The sequence below is a fragment of the Papaver somniferum genome, chromosome 7 (assembly GCF_003573695.1).
Source record: "Papaver somniferum cultivar HN1 chromosome 7, ASM357369v1, whole genome shotgun sequence".
In the NCBI taxonomy this organism is placed as follows: Eukaryota; Viridiplantae; Streptophyta; class Magnoliopsida; order Ranunculales; family Papaveraceae; genus Papaver; species Papaver somniferum.
Window position 1 is genome coordinate 98,206,397 of NC_039364.1, and position 15,910 is coordinate 98,222,306.

General features: G+C 36.5%; 1 protein-coding gene across 1 annotated transcript; it reads right to left on the reverse strand.

Annotated features, from left to right (window-relative positions):
* Window positions 1-1,995: 1,995 nt before the first annotated feature.
* Window positions 1,996-2,484, reverse strand: LOC113294972 (uncharacterized mitochondrial protein AtMg00860-like). The gene has a single exon (XM_026543338.1). The coding sequence runs from the start codon at window positions 2,482-2,484 to the stop codon at window positions 1,996-1,998; it is 489 nt and encodes a 162-aa protein (XP_026399123.1).
* Window positions 2,485-15,910: the final 13,426 nt, after the last annotated feature.

Below are 15,910 nucleotides of genomic sequence, written 5' to 3' on the forward strand. Positions count from 1 at the left end.
AGCAACAAAATTGTGCGCTGAAAATTTTAGGTACCAAGGCCCAACAGAGATCACCTAAGCCCAATTCTAGCTCCGCTAGTTCTCAATAGGTGGAGCCCTATTCTCAAGAGACAGTTAAAATGAAGACCACTACTAAGAAGACTCGTAAGAAGAAAAATCGAAAATAGACATTTTTGTCTTTTTCTTTTTTGTTTTTTTATTATTTTGGGATTTATGGGTACTTCAACTCTCATGTGTTTTTGAGTTTTCATTGTTCACCTCTTTGGTTTATGGGGATGAGGGGGGTCTTGTGCCCTCCATTTTGTAATTCTTGTAATTACGTTTTTTTCCTGCAATAAATCATTTGGATTTAGGAAAAAAAGAAGAAAAAAAAAAAACAATGCCAATGAAGGAATAGTGGAAACAGCAGCACCTAGCTTTTTCTTTAACTGAAAGACATGAAAGACAGGATGAATCTTTGAGCTTGGAGGGAGCTCCAGTTTGTAAGCCACTTGACCTATCTTCTGAATCACAAGAAATGATCAATGATACCTAGTAGAGATAACTTGAAATTCTTGCGCAAGGCCATGGAAGTTTGCTTGTATGGCTGTAACTTCAAGTAAACCATATCTCCCACAACAAAAGACCTGTCAGTCCTCTTCTTGTCAGCAAACCATTTCATTCTTTCCTGTGCCTTGTGAAGGTTTTCTTTCAAGAGGTCAATAACTGCATCTCTTCTTTGGAGGTATTCTTCAACATATGCTACAGAGGCATTAGCAATAGTTGGAAAAGCCAAGTGAGGAGGGACATACCCATATAGAGCTTGAATTGGAGACATTTTTAGGCTGGTGTGGAAGTTGGTATTGTACCACCATTCTGTTAAGGGAATCCAGTTGAACCAATGTTTAGGTTTATGACCTGTCATACACCTCAAGTAACCTTCCAGACAAGCATTAACTCTCTCAGATAGGCCATCTGATTGAGGATGATAAGCAGTGCTCATGTTGAGATGTGTGCCCAAGCTCCTGAAGAGTTCATGCCAAAACTTTCTTGTAAAAACTTTGTCTTTGTCAGAGACTATGGAAACTGGCAACCCATGCAACTTGAAAATGTTATTCAAGAATTCCTGAGCCACTGTAAGTGCAGTAAAAGGATGAGTGAGCCCAATAAAGTGATTGTATTTAGTGAATCTGTCCACTACCACTAAGATAACATCCTTATTGCGTGACTTAGGAAGACCTAATAAAGTCCATGCTGATGTGTTTCCAGGCCTAATATGGTACTGGAAATGGTTGTAGAAGTCCAGGAGGTTGATGGTGTTCTAGCTTATTCCTTTGGCAAGTGTCACATTGGCTGACTAAGAGCAAATTGTCTTGTTTCAAGCCTTTCCAATAAAAATAAGCTTTGGCTCTAATGTAGCTTCCATGAATACCTGAATGACCCCCAATGGCAGATGAGTGGATAGATTGAAGGATATGGTGCCTCAAATTGGTAGTAATGCCCACATAAATTCTACCCTTGAACCTCAAAATACCCTCCATATAAGTGTAGTGAGGAAAAGCAGTAGCATTAATTAACAGTTGTGGAATGAGCTTAGAGGCCACAACATCATTGTGATAACTATTAATGATGTCTTGAGTCCATGTTGGAGTTGACAAAGCAAGAGTACTATATATGGAGGTCGATCTAGTGACAGGTAGTCTTGAAAGTGCATCTGCAACTTTATTTTCTAAACCATTCTTGTAGTTAATGGTGTAATCAAACCCAAGAAGTTTTATGAGCCACCTCTGCCGTAGTAATGTGGTAATTTCTACTCCATGAAATACCTGATGCTTTGTTGATCAGTATTTATAATGAAGTGATGGCCAATGAGATAATGCCTCCATTTGGGGACTATATTAACTACAGCTAGGAGTTCTTTTTCATAAGTAGAGAGCCCCAATGCTTTGATCCCTAGTGGTTTGATGTAGAATGCAATTGCTCTCCCCTCTTGCATGGGCACAACTCCTATGCCTCTCATGCATCTGTTTCCACTACAAACTTTTTGGTGAAGGCAGGAAGAGCAAGAACAGGGGTGGTATACATAGTATTCTTAAGTGTATGGAAAGCTTCTTCTGCCGAGGGAGACCATAAGAATGCATTTTTCTTCAAAAGATCTGTAAGTGGTTTAGCAATAGACCCAATAAACTTTCTGTAGTAACATGTGAGGCCCAAAAACCCTCTTAGTTGCTTGATGTTTGTAGGAATAGGCCAAGACTTCATGCAAGCAATCTTCTCAAGGTCAGCTGCCACTCCATCAGCTGTAATGATATGTCTTAAATATTCTAAAGAAGATTGTGCAAAGCAGCACTTGGAATACTTGACATATAACTTGTGTTTTCTGAGAAGTGAAATCACTATTGAGAGGTGATGCACATGCTCTTGGATGGTAGGGTTATACACTAGGATGTCATCAAAAAACACAAGAACAAATTTTCTAAAATATGGCCCAAAAACAGAATTCATAAGTGCCTAGAAAGTTGCAGGAGCATTAGTGAGGCCAAATGGCATGACTTTGAATTCATAAAGACCATGGTGGGTTCTAAATGTTGTTTTAGGGATGTCAGGCAAATGCACCCTGATTTGGTGATATCCAGCTCTGAAATCCAGCTTAGTAAATACTTTAGACCCATGTAGTTTATCAAGGAGCTCATCAATGACTGGAATAGGAAACTTATCTTTGATGGTAATGGCATTGAGATTCCTGTAATCAACACATAACCTCCAAGTTTTGTCTTTCTTCTTCACTAGGAGTATATGAGATGCAAAGGGGATGTGGCTATCTTGAATGATGTCATTTTTAAGCATTTCTTGAACTAATGTTTCCACCACTGACTTGTGGATATAATGACATTTATAGGGTCTGAGATTGATGGGTTGTGAGTCAGGTTTAAGGGTAATTTGGTGGTCTAAACCTCTTTGTGGTGGTAACTTTGTGAGTTCCTCAAAAACATCAGTGAAGGTGTTGAGTAAGTCTTGTACTGGAGGTGGTATTTCAGCTGGTATGAGAGAGACTGAGGTAGAGAAAAATTGACCCACTAACGCTGGAGTGTTCTTTTTAATAAAAAATTTCATGGCATTGCTACTCAGCATCAAAAGAGTGGGCTTAGAGGAAGTACCTTGTAGAGTGGTCACCTGACCATTGTGTAGGAAGGAAATAGACAGTTTAGCTAAGTTGAAGGTGACATCACCTAATGTTCTTAACCAATCTGATCCCAAAACTAAATCACATCCACCAAGAGGAAGTAATATCAAATCAGTAGAAAACTGATGGTGTTGCATAGTCCATTGTAGCTGCTGACAGATCCCAACGTTTGTAGTTTTAGATCTATTAGCCACAGTAACTAGCATGTGAGCAGTAGGGTGGATCTCACACCCCAATTGAGTTGCAAGAGCAGAGTCAATGAAGCTATAAGTACTCCCTGTGTCAATCAGAACATTGAATCTTTTTTTAATGAACCCTGGGATCCTAATTGTTGGGACTTACATCTATGACCTGGTTGGTATTTGTCATCACAATTGAAGAAAAGTCCTTGGGCTCTTCTTTTACTCATCTGCTCATAAGAGAGTCTTCTTATTAGTGGTATATAAGGAGTTTTAGGTGGTGGGTTTGGAGGAACAGATGTATTGGATGTAGATGCTCCAACAGTGAAAGGTTTAGGAAGTGGTTTTAGGTTAGAAAATCTGTTGAAACCAAAAGTAGTTGGAGGTGATTTAAGTGGGATGGGTTTTGAAGGTTGTTGTTGAGAAGCAAGTGCAACTTCCTGTAATCTAGCCAAAAAGAAGGCTTGAGAAAGTGCGGTAGGTTTGCGCATCTGAACTGAGCTCTTAAGAACTTCTTTCAACCCACTAATAAAGCTCAATACAAAGTTTTCCTCAGTAAGATGAGGGTTTTTACTCAGTATTAAAGCCTTTAGTTGTTCAAACTGCTCAAAATATTCTTCAATAGATGTAAGTTGAGACAACTTGTTAAAACAACCCACATAGTTATTGAAAAAGCGGGGCTATAACAGCCACACCCAATATTTTAATCAGCAATCTGTATGGACTAACTCTAATATACTTTCAAGAGAATCAACTAGACTCAATCTTAATAAAGTATATCAAAGAGTTATATCTCTCTTTCTCGATTCAATTCTTACTCAAGCAAATAGTAATCTGCGAGTCTAATTGAATACAAGAGAAATCACTTCAACGGTACCAAAGACCAATGTTCAAGTACCAACCAAAGTTCGGATTTCCAATTGATTGATTCTAACGCACAACCTATGATATTTCAATTATATAACAAAATATAATGCCGAAAAGAAATAACACAGACACCAGAATTTTGTTAACGAGGAAACTGCAAATGCAGAAAACCCCCGGGACCTAGTCCATATTTAACACACATTGTATTAAGCCGCTACAGACACTATCCTACTACAAACTTACTTAGGTCTGGACTGTAGTTGAACCCCAATCAATCTCACACTAATCCAAGGTACAATTTCGCTCCTTACATCTCTGATCCCAGCAGGATACTACGCACTTGATTCCCTTAGCTGATCTCACCCACAACTAAGAGTTGCTACGACCCAAAGTCGAAGACTTTAATAAACAAATCTGCATCACACAGAAAAGTCTACAGGAATAGATAAATCTGTCTCCCACAGAAATACCTACAAGTTTTTGTTCCGTCTTTTGATAAATCAAGGTGAACAGGAACCAATTGATAAACCGGACTTATATTCTAGAAGAACAACCTAGTATTATCAATCACCTCACAATAATCTTAATCGATGCGACCAAAGAAGATATTGTGGAATCACAAACGATGAGACGAATATGTTTGTGACTACTTTTATATCTTTCCTATCGGAGATATTAATCTCAAGACAATCGTTAAGATTGTACTCAACACGATAGAATATGCAAGATCAGATAACACAACTACGAGAAAGTAGTATCGGTCAGGCTTCACAGTCCCAATGAAGTCTTTAAGTCGTTAACATGGTTTACAAGAAGAAACCTAAGGTTAAAGGAGAATCGACTCTAGCTAATACAACTAGTATCAAACCGGAGGTGTGGGGATTAGGTTTCCCAGTTGCTAGAGTTCTTCCTTATATAGTCTTTCAAATCAGGGTTTGCAATCAATGTTACGTTAGAAATTGTTAGAGCATAGCTCGGTCGACCTCGCATGCATTGCTATATCAAGCATGTTTGTCAATGTTAGTGATCAAAACTATAAGTCTTGATTTCTAGCCTATTAGCTAACTCTCGGACTAGGATATGAAAAGTGTAGTTGAGCTCAAGGACTTCATGGCGATTCAACGACAACGACGAAGATCTACACAAGGAACCGTGGAACTTCATCAACAAAAAGGTATGTGAAGACTTGAACTTATCTATGACTCAAAAGTTTATTTATTCTATCTCCTACTTCTTATGAGACAAAAGTCGTATGCTATATAGATTAGATCATAAACATTTGATATTTCGAGCTGAGTATTCAATGCTTATCTTTTTCTCGAAATCATGTGTTGGTAAAGCGTTTCACTTTGATCAAGTTTATCTTCACCTAGTGACGGAAGTCATGAAAAGTTTCAATCACTTTTGAGAATTGCTTTGACGTGAATCGGTCTGTGAATAACGACTACATAGCGTCCTCTGGGAGAGTTTAGATTACATAACCATGTATTCCTTGAACCGAAGTTTTCGAACTTTGTTGATCAAGAGAAATCGGCAGGATTGTGGAATTGGCCTTTCCAAGTCCGCAAACTCAGTTTGCAGATTCAAGTCCGCGAACTGACGGAAGTTTTCATACCGAAAATTTCTGCTGGGATTTTCCAAAACTCGTTTGTGTGCTAAGTCCGCGAACTCAGTCCGCGAACCCAGTCCACGAACTGGTGGAAGTTCTCGACCGAGAATTTCTGCTGAGTTTGGAAAACTCAACCGATTGAACTTAAGTCCGCGAACTTGTTTGTGAGCTTAAGTGGTTATGATCTAAAGATGTGCTCTGAACATGATACATTAAATTACTAAGGAATGCTTTTGCAAACCGTGGCTATAATGTTCATGATCCGATTCAATCGAATAGAATCATCTTTGTTTCAATTGTGTCTTGTGTAGTTACATAAGATCTCATAGCAATTGAACAACTCTTAACTAGTTCGTTTGAAGTCAACTGAACTAGTTATGGTGAAGAAGAACCAGGTTAATATGAGATTTGTTCTCTGACTTGACGATAAAGGTCACCCTGCTTGCCTAGCTCAGTCTCCACAGCTTCACAAGAAGATGGCAATGTTTGCTGATTTCAGGAGTGTCATTGAGATAGGCCATAAGGCTTTTTAGACTATAAGGTCAGAGCACCATATCTGTACAAAGAATGAAAGGGTCGAGTCAAGATATATTCTCCTAAAAGTCTTCAGATCGGTGAGAAGGTTGTTTACAAACTCATGTGTCCCACAAGGTTGTTTACTAGGACCTGACTGGAAACTTTTTGGTTCTTTGCCTCTCTTTTTTTTCCGTGCTTTGCTGCCTTAAATGAGCGTTTGAGTAACAAGACTGAGATAGGAAATGCACTTATTTTGTTGATTTACAAAAAGTCGGGCATCATAGGATTGAAATGTTTGTGTGTATACCCAATATGTAATCTCTTAAACGCTTCAACGCCAAAATCGTCAAGCCATTAAGATGGTGAGTTCGTTCGCTTTGTTTGTTCAATCATTTGTTTTTTTGTTAAACATGATATTGTCGTCACTTATTTTATTTTATTTTCTTCTTTTTGCACCATTTGATTTTCCAAAGTTTTCCTTGCTCTGATTATCCTTCGTTCGATCTCAAAACCTAAACTTCCAACTTAGTTCTGTTCATGTTACAATTAAGCTATCTAAACAGAAAATGGGTGTTCCTTTATTGTGATTACTTTTGAAAGTTTCCTATCTTTGATTCGGACTGATTTAATTTTTTTAGCGTACTTCGCATATATAATCTTTTCTTTTAAACTGAAAAGACTACGTGTGGGTTACATTATTTTTGAAAAAACAAATATATACAAGTAAAGGTAGGCATTATTTGTTGTTATATTAGCAAGTTTTACGGTAATTAAGCATGAAAAAAAGGTGATACACCGAGACGACATTGAAATCAAGCCTTATGAATTATAAAGGAGAAAATATCAACCATTAGTTAACCCCCAATGATACTTGCAATTCACTGCATGAAATTAACTTGATTTTTAAATCCCTTCATGGGTATCGGCCTTCGCATTATACTTTTTTCTTTTTGTTATGGTTGGCAACTTGAATCGAAGCATCAAGCAGATTCGTATGCAAGACAATTTACCGAAGCTTAATTAAATTATTTTATTTTATTTTGTATGGTTTTCATTTTTATGGACGCCTAAACGAGCATTTTTTTACTTTGGGAATTGTTCGAGATATATCAAGGTTTGATGACCATTATACGTTTTAATCATCACCCATATATATATATTTGCGATGTTGATTGGTAACTCGAATTGGCCAAAAATATAAGGCATGTACGATATAAAGAGGCATTAGATTGTCCTGATTGAGTAAACCCAATTTTCAAGTTTAGAAGAGAATATTTGGTGAAAGCAATCAAGGAAAAAATTTGTTAGGTAAAGCAGTTGTTTCTCATATGTGTACAAGATTGAATTTCAAAACTATTTACCCCTTATATGATTTTTTCCTTTTTTATTCTTAAAAAATTTTGAATTTTGGAATAGACTCACGAATTTATTTGTGTTAATCTTTAGATGAAAAAAATAACCCAAAATTTTTCAGACACGAAGAAAATTTATGGTACATGGTTTATATGGTTGTAGGAACCGAATCTTCTGTATGAGAAAATAAAAATACATTAAAAATTAATTGATGATACAAGTTCATCGTATATTTCCAGATGAAGGTGAATATCGAGTTTATTGTAAGATGTTGTTCCTTAAACCCAATCTATTTTGAGTGCTTAATTGCCGCGTCATTGTGGATGTTTTATTTTTATTGTCGCATGTTGATAAGTATTATGAATCCAATTAAATTTATGATGTGTTAAGCAGTAAAACAATAGATTTATGATGTTTAAAAAAAAATGGATAGCTGCAAATTGATCTTTGTGATACGTAAATAGTCAAGAGTTGTCAAGAATACAAATTATCAAGAAAAAGATGTACTAAGTGTCGAGAATTATATCATTTAACAAGTAATCATACTGTTCATGAATAAAAATGGGACATAGTTGTTGGTTAGGAACCAACATTTTTATGAATTACAGATTGCTAAGGCAACCTGTTTTTCTCTTCGAATAGATTTTATGGATTGCTTCTTAAAATTTAAACTTTGTTACAGGGCCTACGGTCCATGGATGTGCGGTCCAACTAGATTCCTAGGGTTGTATGTAAGGGAAACTATGTAATGATTCTACACTACTCTCCTAATAAGATTGTTCTTCTCCTTCTTTTTTCTTTCCCTATTTTCATCCATAATTCTCCTAAAACACGTTATCAAGCACGAGTTCTACATTGAGGCTAATGTTGAAATCATTGATTTTTTTGTTTTTTTGTACTTTGCCATCAAAAGCAAGCCCGCCATCTTAACAAGGTTTCATTACCAACAAATAAGATTGGGAATCTCCATATTTTGTTTGCTCTGTTGTCCAATCCGTGGGATCAATACATTTCCAGAACTTCGTCTTTGTTTCTTCCGTCGCAAAAGATTCACAATACATTTTCCGTAATCTCCATTGTTATTTCTATATTTTTTTCTCTCTCTGTCAACACGGTCAAAGGTATGATATTCCAAACCTAATCTCCCGTGTGTTTGTATGCTATGGATACCTTGATTGATCCCACATGTACCGTCTATTTATCTTCAATTGGAACTATACAATTTTGTCTTTTAGCGATTGCACCTCTTTTGATCGATAAACCAACATGTATTGATGCCATGTTTTGTGACTCTTGCACTTGCCCTATTTTGATTGATTGATACAAGAAAGAAATTAATTATTTAATTCGTCTGACAGCATAAATTTCTTTACGTTACTTTCATTGATGATATACCTGCGCCAATGGTTTTTTTACGTTACTTAAATTTAAATATTATTTAATTTGATTTGAAAGTTTTTGATGGACGATTGATTATATTGTCTACTGTTTGATGGACGATTGATTATATTATTTAAGCCCCTGATTTCTTCCCTAAATTGTTTGAGATTCCTAGTCATGAGCGGGTAATTCGTCGTTCATAGGTTCTGATGGCAAAACCATTACACAAGTTCATAGAGATTCATCAGATCTAGGGGATATGGAATTTTTTCATGGAGGTGGGGATTTCTCAGATCTACTGCAAGATTTCTTTATCAACTGCAACTCAACATGCTCTTTGAAAGGAGAAGAATAATTGGTACTCAACCAAATCAGGTACCCATGTTATTAAATTGAGGATTATGTCAATTCACCCTAAAAGTTAAAATCTGTTGCATGCTCGTTTTTATCATCAATTTTAATTTCCCTTGATTTTTCTCAAAACTTCATTTTTTATTAGAGTAAACCCTTGTCAATCGGTGGATCTGATGTCTGGTAATCAGGTTATCTCAATTTATTTTTTTAGTTGGATTTTCAATTATTCTTGTTCTCTTGGCCTAATCATCACTTGTTTAAACTCTGATTTTTCTTCTTTGTGTTATGCATCTCATGCCCCTTTGATTTCGCCTCTGGAATCTAATATAACCTAATCTTGTCTTGTCTGTAGATCCTCAGCCGTGCCTTTTGTATCATCATATTAGTCTTTTTTCATGATGATGTATCTCAGATCTTTTTTCATCTTCAATGTTCCTTGAACTTTGAGTAATGAGAAGTAGTTTGTCTTAGAAATAATTGTTGGACAAACTGCTTGTTAGGATATTTTGTGTTTCACTTTTCTTTGAGTTGTTTGATGTGAAAAATCTTTTTCCATAGTAAAGTTCAAGGTGTTCTTAAAAAGCGAGTTCTGTGGTTTCTTAATCGTTGAGCATGAGATGCATAGAATCTTGTCATTTTTCTAGGAGAGTTTTGATGATTTTGCAACTTTAAAAATAGGGAGTCCCCTTTCGAACTTTTGATCCAACTACTATATGACTTCTGTTCTTCCATTTCCATGTTGTTTTAGTGATACCCTGTTTTTTCCTACCAGACATCCCATTGGGCAGTTTTCAATCTTGTTCGACAAGCATCGAGCTTTAAAAATCCATATATTTTAGTGTCAATTGTTTTTGTAGTGGATATTATAATTTGGGTGTTCTTTTTGGCATAATCCTCCCTAAACTTCGATCGGTATGTGACTTTTTTTGTCATAAGTCTGAAATAGAGCAGCGCAAGATGTTTTCTTGCAACTTAATCTAGCATACGCCTTTTCACAACTTGGTTGCCACAGCTGCATGGTCTAATTTTGAGAAACAAGGTGGCAGTAATCTCATCAGCGCTCAGCCATAGTCATCCCCCTGAAGATTCAGAGCAAAACTGGGTTAATGAACTTGTTGTAATTGGTCACTGTCAGGGCCTATGAAGTCCTTTTTTTTCTGATTTGAATTTAGTTTTCTTATTATCCTGTTTTTCTCTCTTAGCTATCTAGACACTTTACCATCGGAGCCTTTAAGCTCTTTTCTTTTATTTATACTTATTTTGACTAGCTGCTTGTTAGTTTTATTGTTCTTAGTTGTTGTAATAATTGTTTTTACCTGAATTTTCCCTGTGCAGTTTAAATACCTCCCTGCTGAACTTTTCTACAACTTTATATGTGCTTTCTTTACAGTTTTTACTGCCATCAAACTGATGCTCTCTGTTTTAAATAGATTGTATTGGTTGTTTACTAGAGATCCAACTTTTTCAATCTATTGTCTCCCTACTCTGATTTTTATTCTTATTTTACCTCAACTTTTCCCCATTTTTTTGATTTTAACTGCCTTGAGGATTCTCTCATGGAATGTTCAGGGTATTGGTACCCTTATAACTAGAGATCATCTAAATAATTTGTACAATGATTTCAAGCCAGATATAGTTTTTCTATCCGAAACAAAAGCCCTTTTGAAAAAATGGATCTTATTTTGAAAAAATCGAAATTCTTTGACTGGTTTATTATTCCATCAGTGGGAATAGCAAAGGGGCTAGCGATCGCCTGACATAACAATGTAGAATTAAAATTAGTATTGGTGCAGTTTAATGTTTGTCATTTTGAAGGTTTATATGATGATAAAGTTTTCGAATTAACCTGTATATATGGTGCACTCGAAAATAATTCAATGGTCTCACATTCAAAATTTAGCAAATCAAGTACAAAAACCATGGGCTTTAATTGGGGATCTGAACATTATCCTGGACCCAACAGAAAAGCAGGGAGGTAATAACACAAGCTCAAGCAGCAAAACAATTGTTAGACAGATTATAGATTCTCTGGGCCTCCAAGATGCGGGTTACGAAGGCGCTCCTTTCACATGGTCAAACAACAGGAGTAGAGATGCAAATATATGCGAAAGGATAGATAGAGCTCTAACATCCTATCAATGGATTCAATTATTCCCAAATACAGAGGTAAATCACCTAACCAGAGTGGGATCAGACCATACTCCTATCCTTTTAGATACCAACCCGGAATCAAAACGATTACATAAACCTTTTAGATGCATTAGACCTTGGCTATCTCACCGACTCTTAAATCGGTGGTTGAAGCATCTTGGAGTAATCATTCTTCCAACTCCTGTCCAAAAAAATTCATCTCAACCTTGAAATCTCTCTCCTCAGATCTAGCCCAGTGGAATTCTGATGTTTTCGGTAATATCCATAAAAATATACAAACCCTTAATAGGAAAATAGACAATATTCATAATTCCGGAAACATAGCTTCCAAGTTCGACATCCTCAAAAACCTCCAAGCTGAATTAGGAAAGTGGTATAAAATAAAAAATGATTTTTACCACCAACTATCTAGGGATAAATTCTTCAAGGAGTACGATCAAAATACCGAATATTTCCATGCTTCCGCTTCAAATAGGAAAAAAATAAACACAATTCATTCTCTCAGAGAACCATCAGGGCTCTGGATTTCAGACCGAGATCAAATCAATTCGCTCCTAATAAATCACTTTTCCCAAATTGGCACCTCACAAAATAATAACTCCAATGTAGATCTAGAAGGAATTATACAACCTTGCATTTCTGATTCAGAAAATTCACTCCTAATCAAAATCCCCTCGAAAGAAGAAATCTGGCCAACTCTTGCAAACATGAACCCTTGGGGTGCTCCAGGCCCAGATGGTTTCCAACCAGGCTTTCTCAAAGCAAACTGGGAAATTCTGGGCCCAGACATAATTAACTATGCGCAAGAATTTTTTCGGACTGGGCTTTTGGAAAAAGAAATTAATCACTCTTTCATTACACTCATTCCCAAAATCTCCACTCCTCAAACACCGGCGGATTTCCTCCCAATTAGCCTCAGCAATACAATATATAAACTCATTTCAAAAATCCTAGCAAACAGATTAAAACCCATCCTGAATAGGTTAATATCTCCAAATCAATCAGCTTTTCTCCCAGGAAGACAAATAACAGACAAAATCATCATAGCCCATGAGTTGATACATTCGATGAAAACGTCTAAAAAGAAAAAAGGATTTATAGCTCTCAAGATCGATCTTTCAAAAGCTTTTGATAGAGTGGAGTGGTCCTTTATTCAAAAAGCCTTATCATCTTTTGTATTTAGTGATAGTTGGGTCAACCTCATCACCCAATGTATATCTACAACCTCATACTCGATCCTGCTAAATGGCTCCCCAGGCCCAACGTTCTCCACCTCTAGAGGCCTTAGACAAGGAGATCCCCTATCTCCTTATCTGTTTCTAATTTGCATGGAAGTCCTTTCAAGACTTCTGGAGAAAGCCACAGTAGAAAAAAGAATCTCGGGAATTAAAATAAACAAACATGCACCTACTATATCCCATATTTTTTTCGCAGACGACTGTTTTCTATTCACAAGGGCAGATTTAGGAGAAACAAAAAACCTTTTGGATATATTATCCAAATCTGGGGAAATTAAGGGTCAAATGGTAAATTTACAGAAATCGGGGATTTACTTCAGCCCAAAAATTCACCCGAAACATGCAAAGATAATAGCAAAAAATCCTAAAAGTCACGTTCCTGACAAAACAGGACAGGTATCTTGGTACACCTCTTTTCTTCGACAAAAATAGAAAAGAAAACTTTGAACCCCTTTTGCAAAGGTACTATAATACGCTACAAGGGTGGAAATCAAAGTTACTTTCGCAAGCAGGTAGGACAATTTTAATTCAATCAATTCTCTAGTCGTATCCAACATATCAGATGCAGATGCTTGCCCTTCCAAAAGATACTCTAGATAAACTTGACAAAATTCAGAGAGATTTTTGGTGGAATAAGGATAAGGAAAAAACAAAAGGTGGATATATAAAAGCGTGGAAAGGCATGTGCAAACCAAAGTCCCAAGGCGGTCTAGGAATTAAGAATCCCCATAACTTCAATATAGCCCTTCTAACGAAGTTAGCAAGTAGAGTGATGACAGAAAAGGATCAACTATGGGTAAAATTACTAGAAGCGAAATATTTTCATGGATCGAACCCTTTTCAACCGACAAGAAATTATGAACTCTCGTGGATTTGGACAAGTATTCAGAAGGGTCTCAATATTATAAAAGGAAACTTCATCTGGCAAGTGAAAGACGGAAAAAACACAAGGATCTGAGAAGACAAATGGATACCTGATACAAATACATTAACCCAACCAAGTGATAATCCGGACCCGATACCTCAAAAGGTCCATGAGCTACTAAATTCTGATGGTGACTGGGATATTGAAAAATTAGATGAATATTTTTCCCCAGAAATTAAAGGAAAAATTCTAGCAATTTCCCCGAATAAAGAAAACAGGGACAGAATCAGATGGGAACACCATATATCGGGAGCTTTTTCGGCAAAAAATATTTACAACTACCTTATCAATCAACATAATAATGATGAGGAAGATATTATATTCACGTGGGAAAATATTTGGAAATTGAAGACAATACCTCAGATCTGACTGCTTATTTGGAAAATGATCCAAAAGGCGCTCCCAACAAATAGCAGATTAGCATCCCACAACCCAGAAATCTCATCAGAGTGTCCTCTATGTAAAAACTAAGAGGCGGAAACAGAAGATCACCTTTTCAGAAAATCTCCTTTCGTGATAGACACATTTTTGTGTTTAATTTGATCTCAATACTATATATTGTTGGCACTCGAGTTTGTACTAATTTTGGTGTTTTATGTGTTTGTAGGCACCTTTGGAAAATAAACATTTTTTTTGGAAAATAAACATTTTTTTGGAAAATTCGGCTCGAAAAGTTGGCAAAAGCCCCGGAGGACACGTGTTATTCGGACTCTCACCGTTGGATAAGGGGCACCTCAATTACTAAGGGGCACCCCAGGTCACCCCAAAGGCAGCTGCTATTCGCACCCCAGTTCTGGTTAGGGGGGAGGACATCTTCTTCCCAAATTCAAAAACCAAAAATTGGCGGGAAAAAAATACTATCAACTGGCAGATGTTTTGTTGGAATTTTTGAACGTGTTCTAGGGCGATTCAATGGCTAATTTTTGGTAGGAAGTTGTGATATGTCCTAGCAAACACGTTTTGGGCTTTTGGTTCGATCAAATTTGGACAGAATTAGCTGGATAATTCACGGAATGCAAAACAGGGAAACACGGGTTGAACACGGGATTTGAGAAGATTTGGGCGTGTTCTGCTCATGCATGAGGGCTCTAGCAACATTGTGGGTCGTGTGTAAACATTTCTAGAGTGACCAGGATGGAAATCTACGCGTGAGAAGCTAAATCAGGGAAGAAAATATTCCCAGAATATTTTTTCATCAAACCGAGTTAAGAGAGAATTATCTCGAGTTATAGCGAGACTTCTTGATCCTTTGGATTATATATAGAGTGTTGGGGATTCATAGAAGAGGTGTCGAGAGTCTGGGGGGCTGAGGAGAGCCAGAGAAGAAGAAATTCGAGTTTTCCCAAACTCGGTTTCTGCTGCTGCTTCTGCTGATGAACATGAAGAACACGAAGAACGGACCTGCACCAGCAGTCGTTTTTCTACAATAATAACGACTCACACTTGTGGGTCGTACATCAGGCAGTCTTATTTGCCACAGCGTTTGCGACACAGCTGCAGCAGTCTTATTTTGTCACTGAGGGTCGTAGTTCTCTGGTTTTATTGTATTTCTCATATTCTCATCATTTGTAAACCATTTTTGAGCATCAATGAAATTCTTTGAGAGGTTTTCCAACATGATGAGCGGCTAATTCTCTCGTAACCAAGGCAATGGATGAAGCTGTTCACACATGAACAATGGGTAACTATTTCATTTTCTCTAATATTTAATTATAATTCACTCAATCACTGCTTTTGCAGAGTTCTTAAAAGTTTACATAATTTTCTTCATTAGTTGTGATTCAATTAGATAGGTTATGCTTTGGTTAGATAATCTATGCTTAAGGGATACAATTAATTTTTGAGAATATGTTTAATTATTTGTGGATTAAGAAATAAAGGATTAAAAGGATAATTAGACTTATGAAAAATATTTGACATCATTCATGTGTAATAGTGGATTCTAGTGTCTTGGTTACCTCTCGCCCACTTTGTTAATATTTTTGTATATAATTTTATTAAATCTTTAAATTTAATCTTCACAAGTCCGAGAGTTTGAACCTCATTACTACAACAACAATCAAAAAACTTAATCATTTTGGCGCCGCCGACGCGGATTTGTGCTTAGGTAGAATTTTTAGTTTTTATTTTATTTCATTTGTTCTTTTTACGTTTCTTTGGGTGTGTCTTTGTATT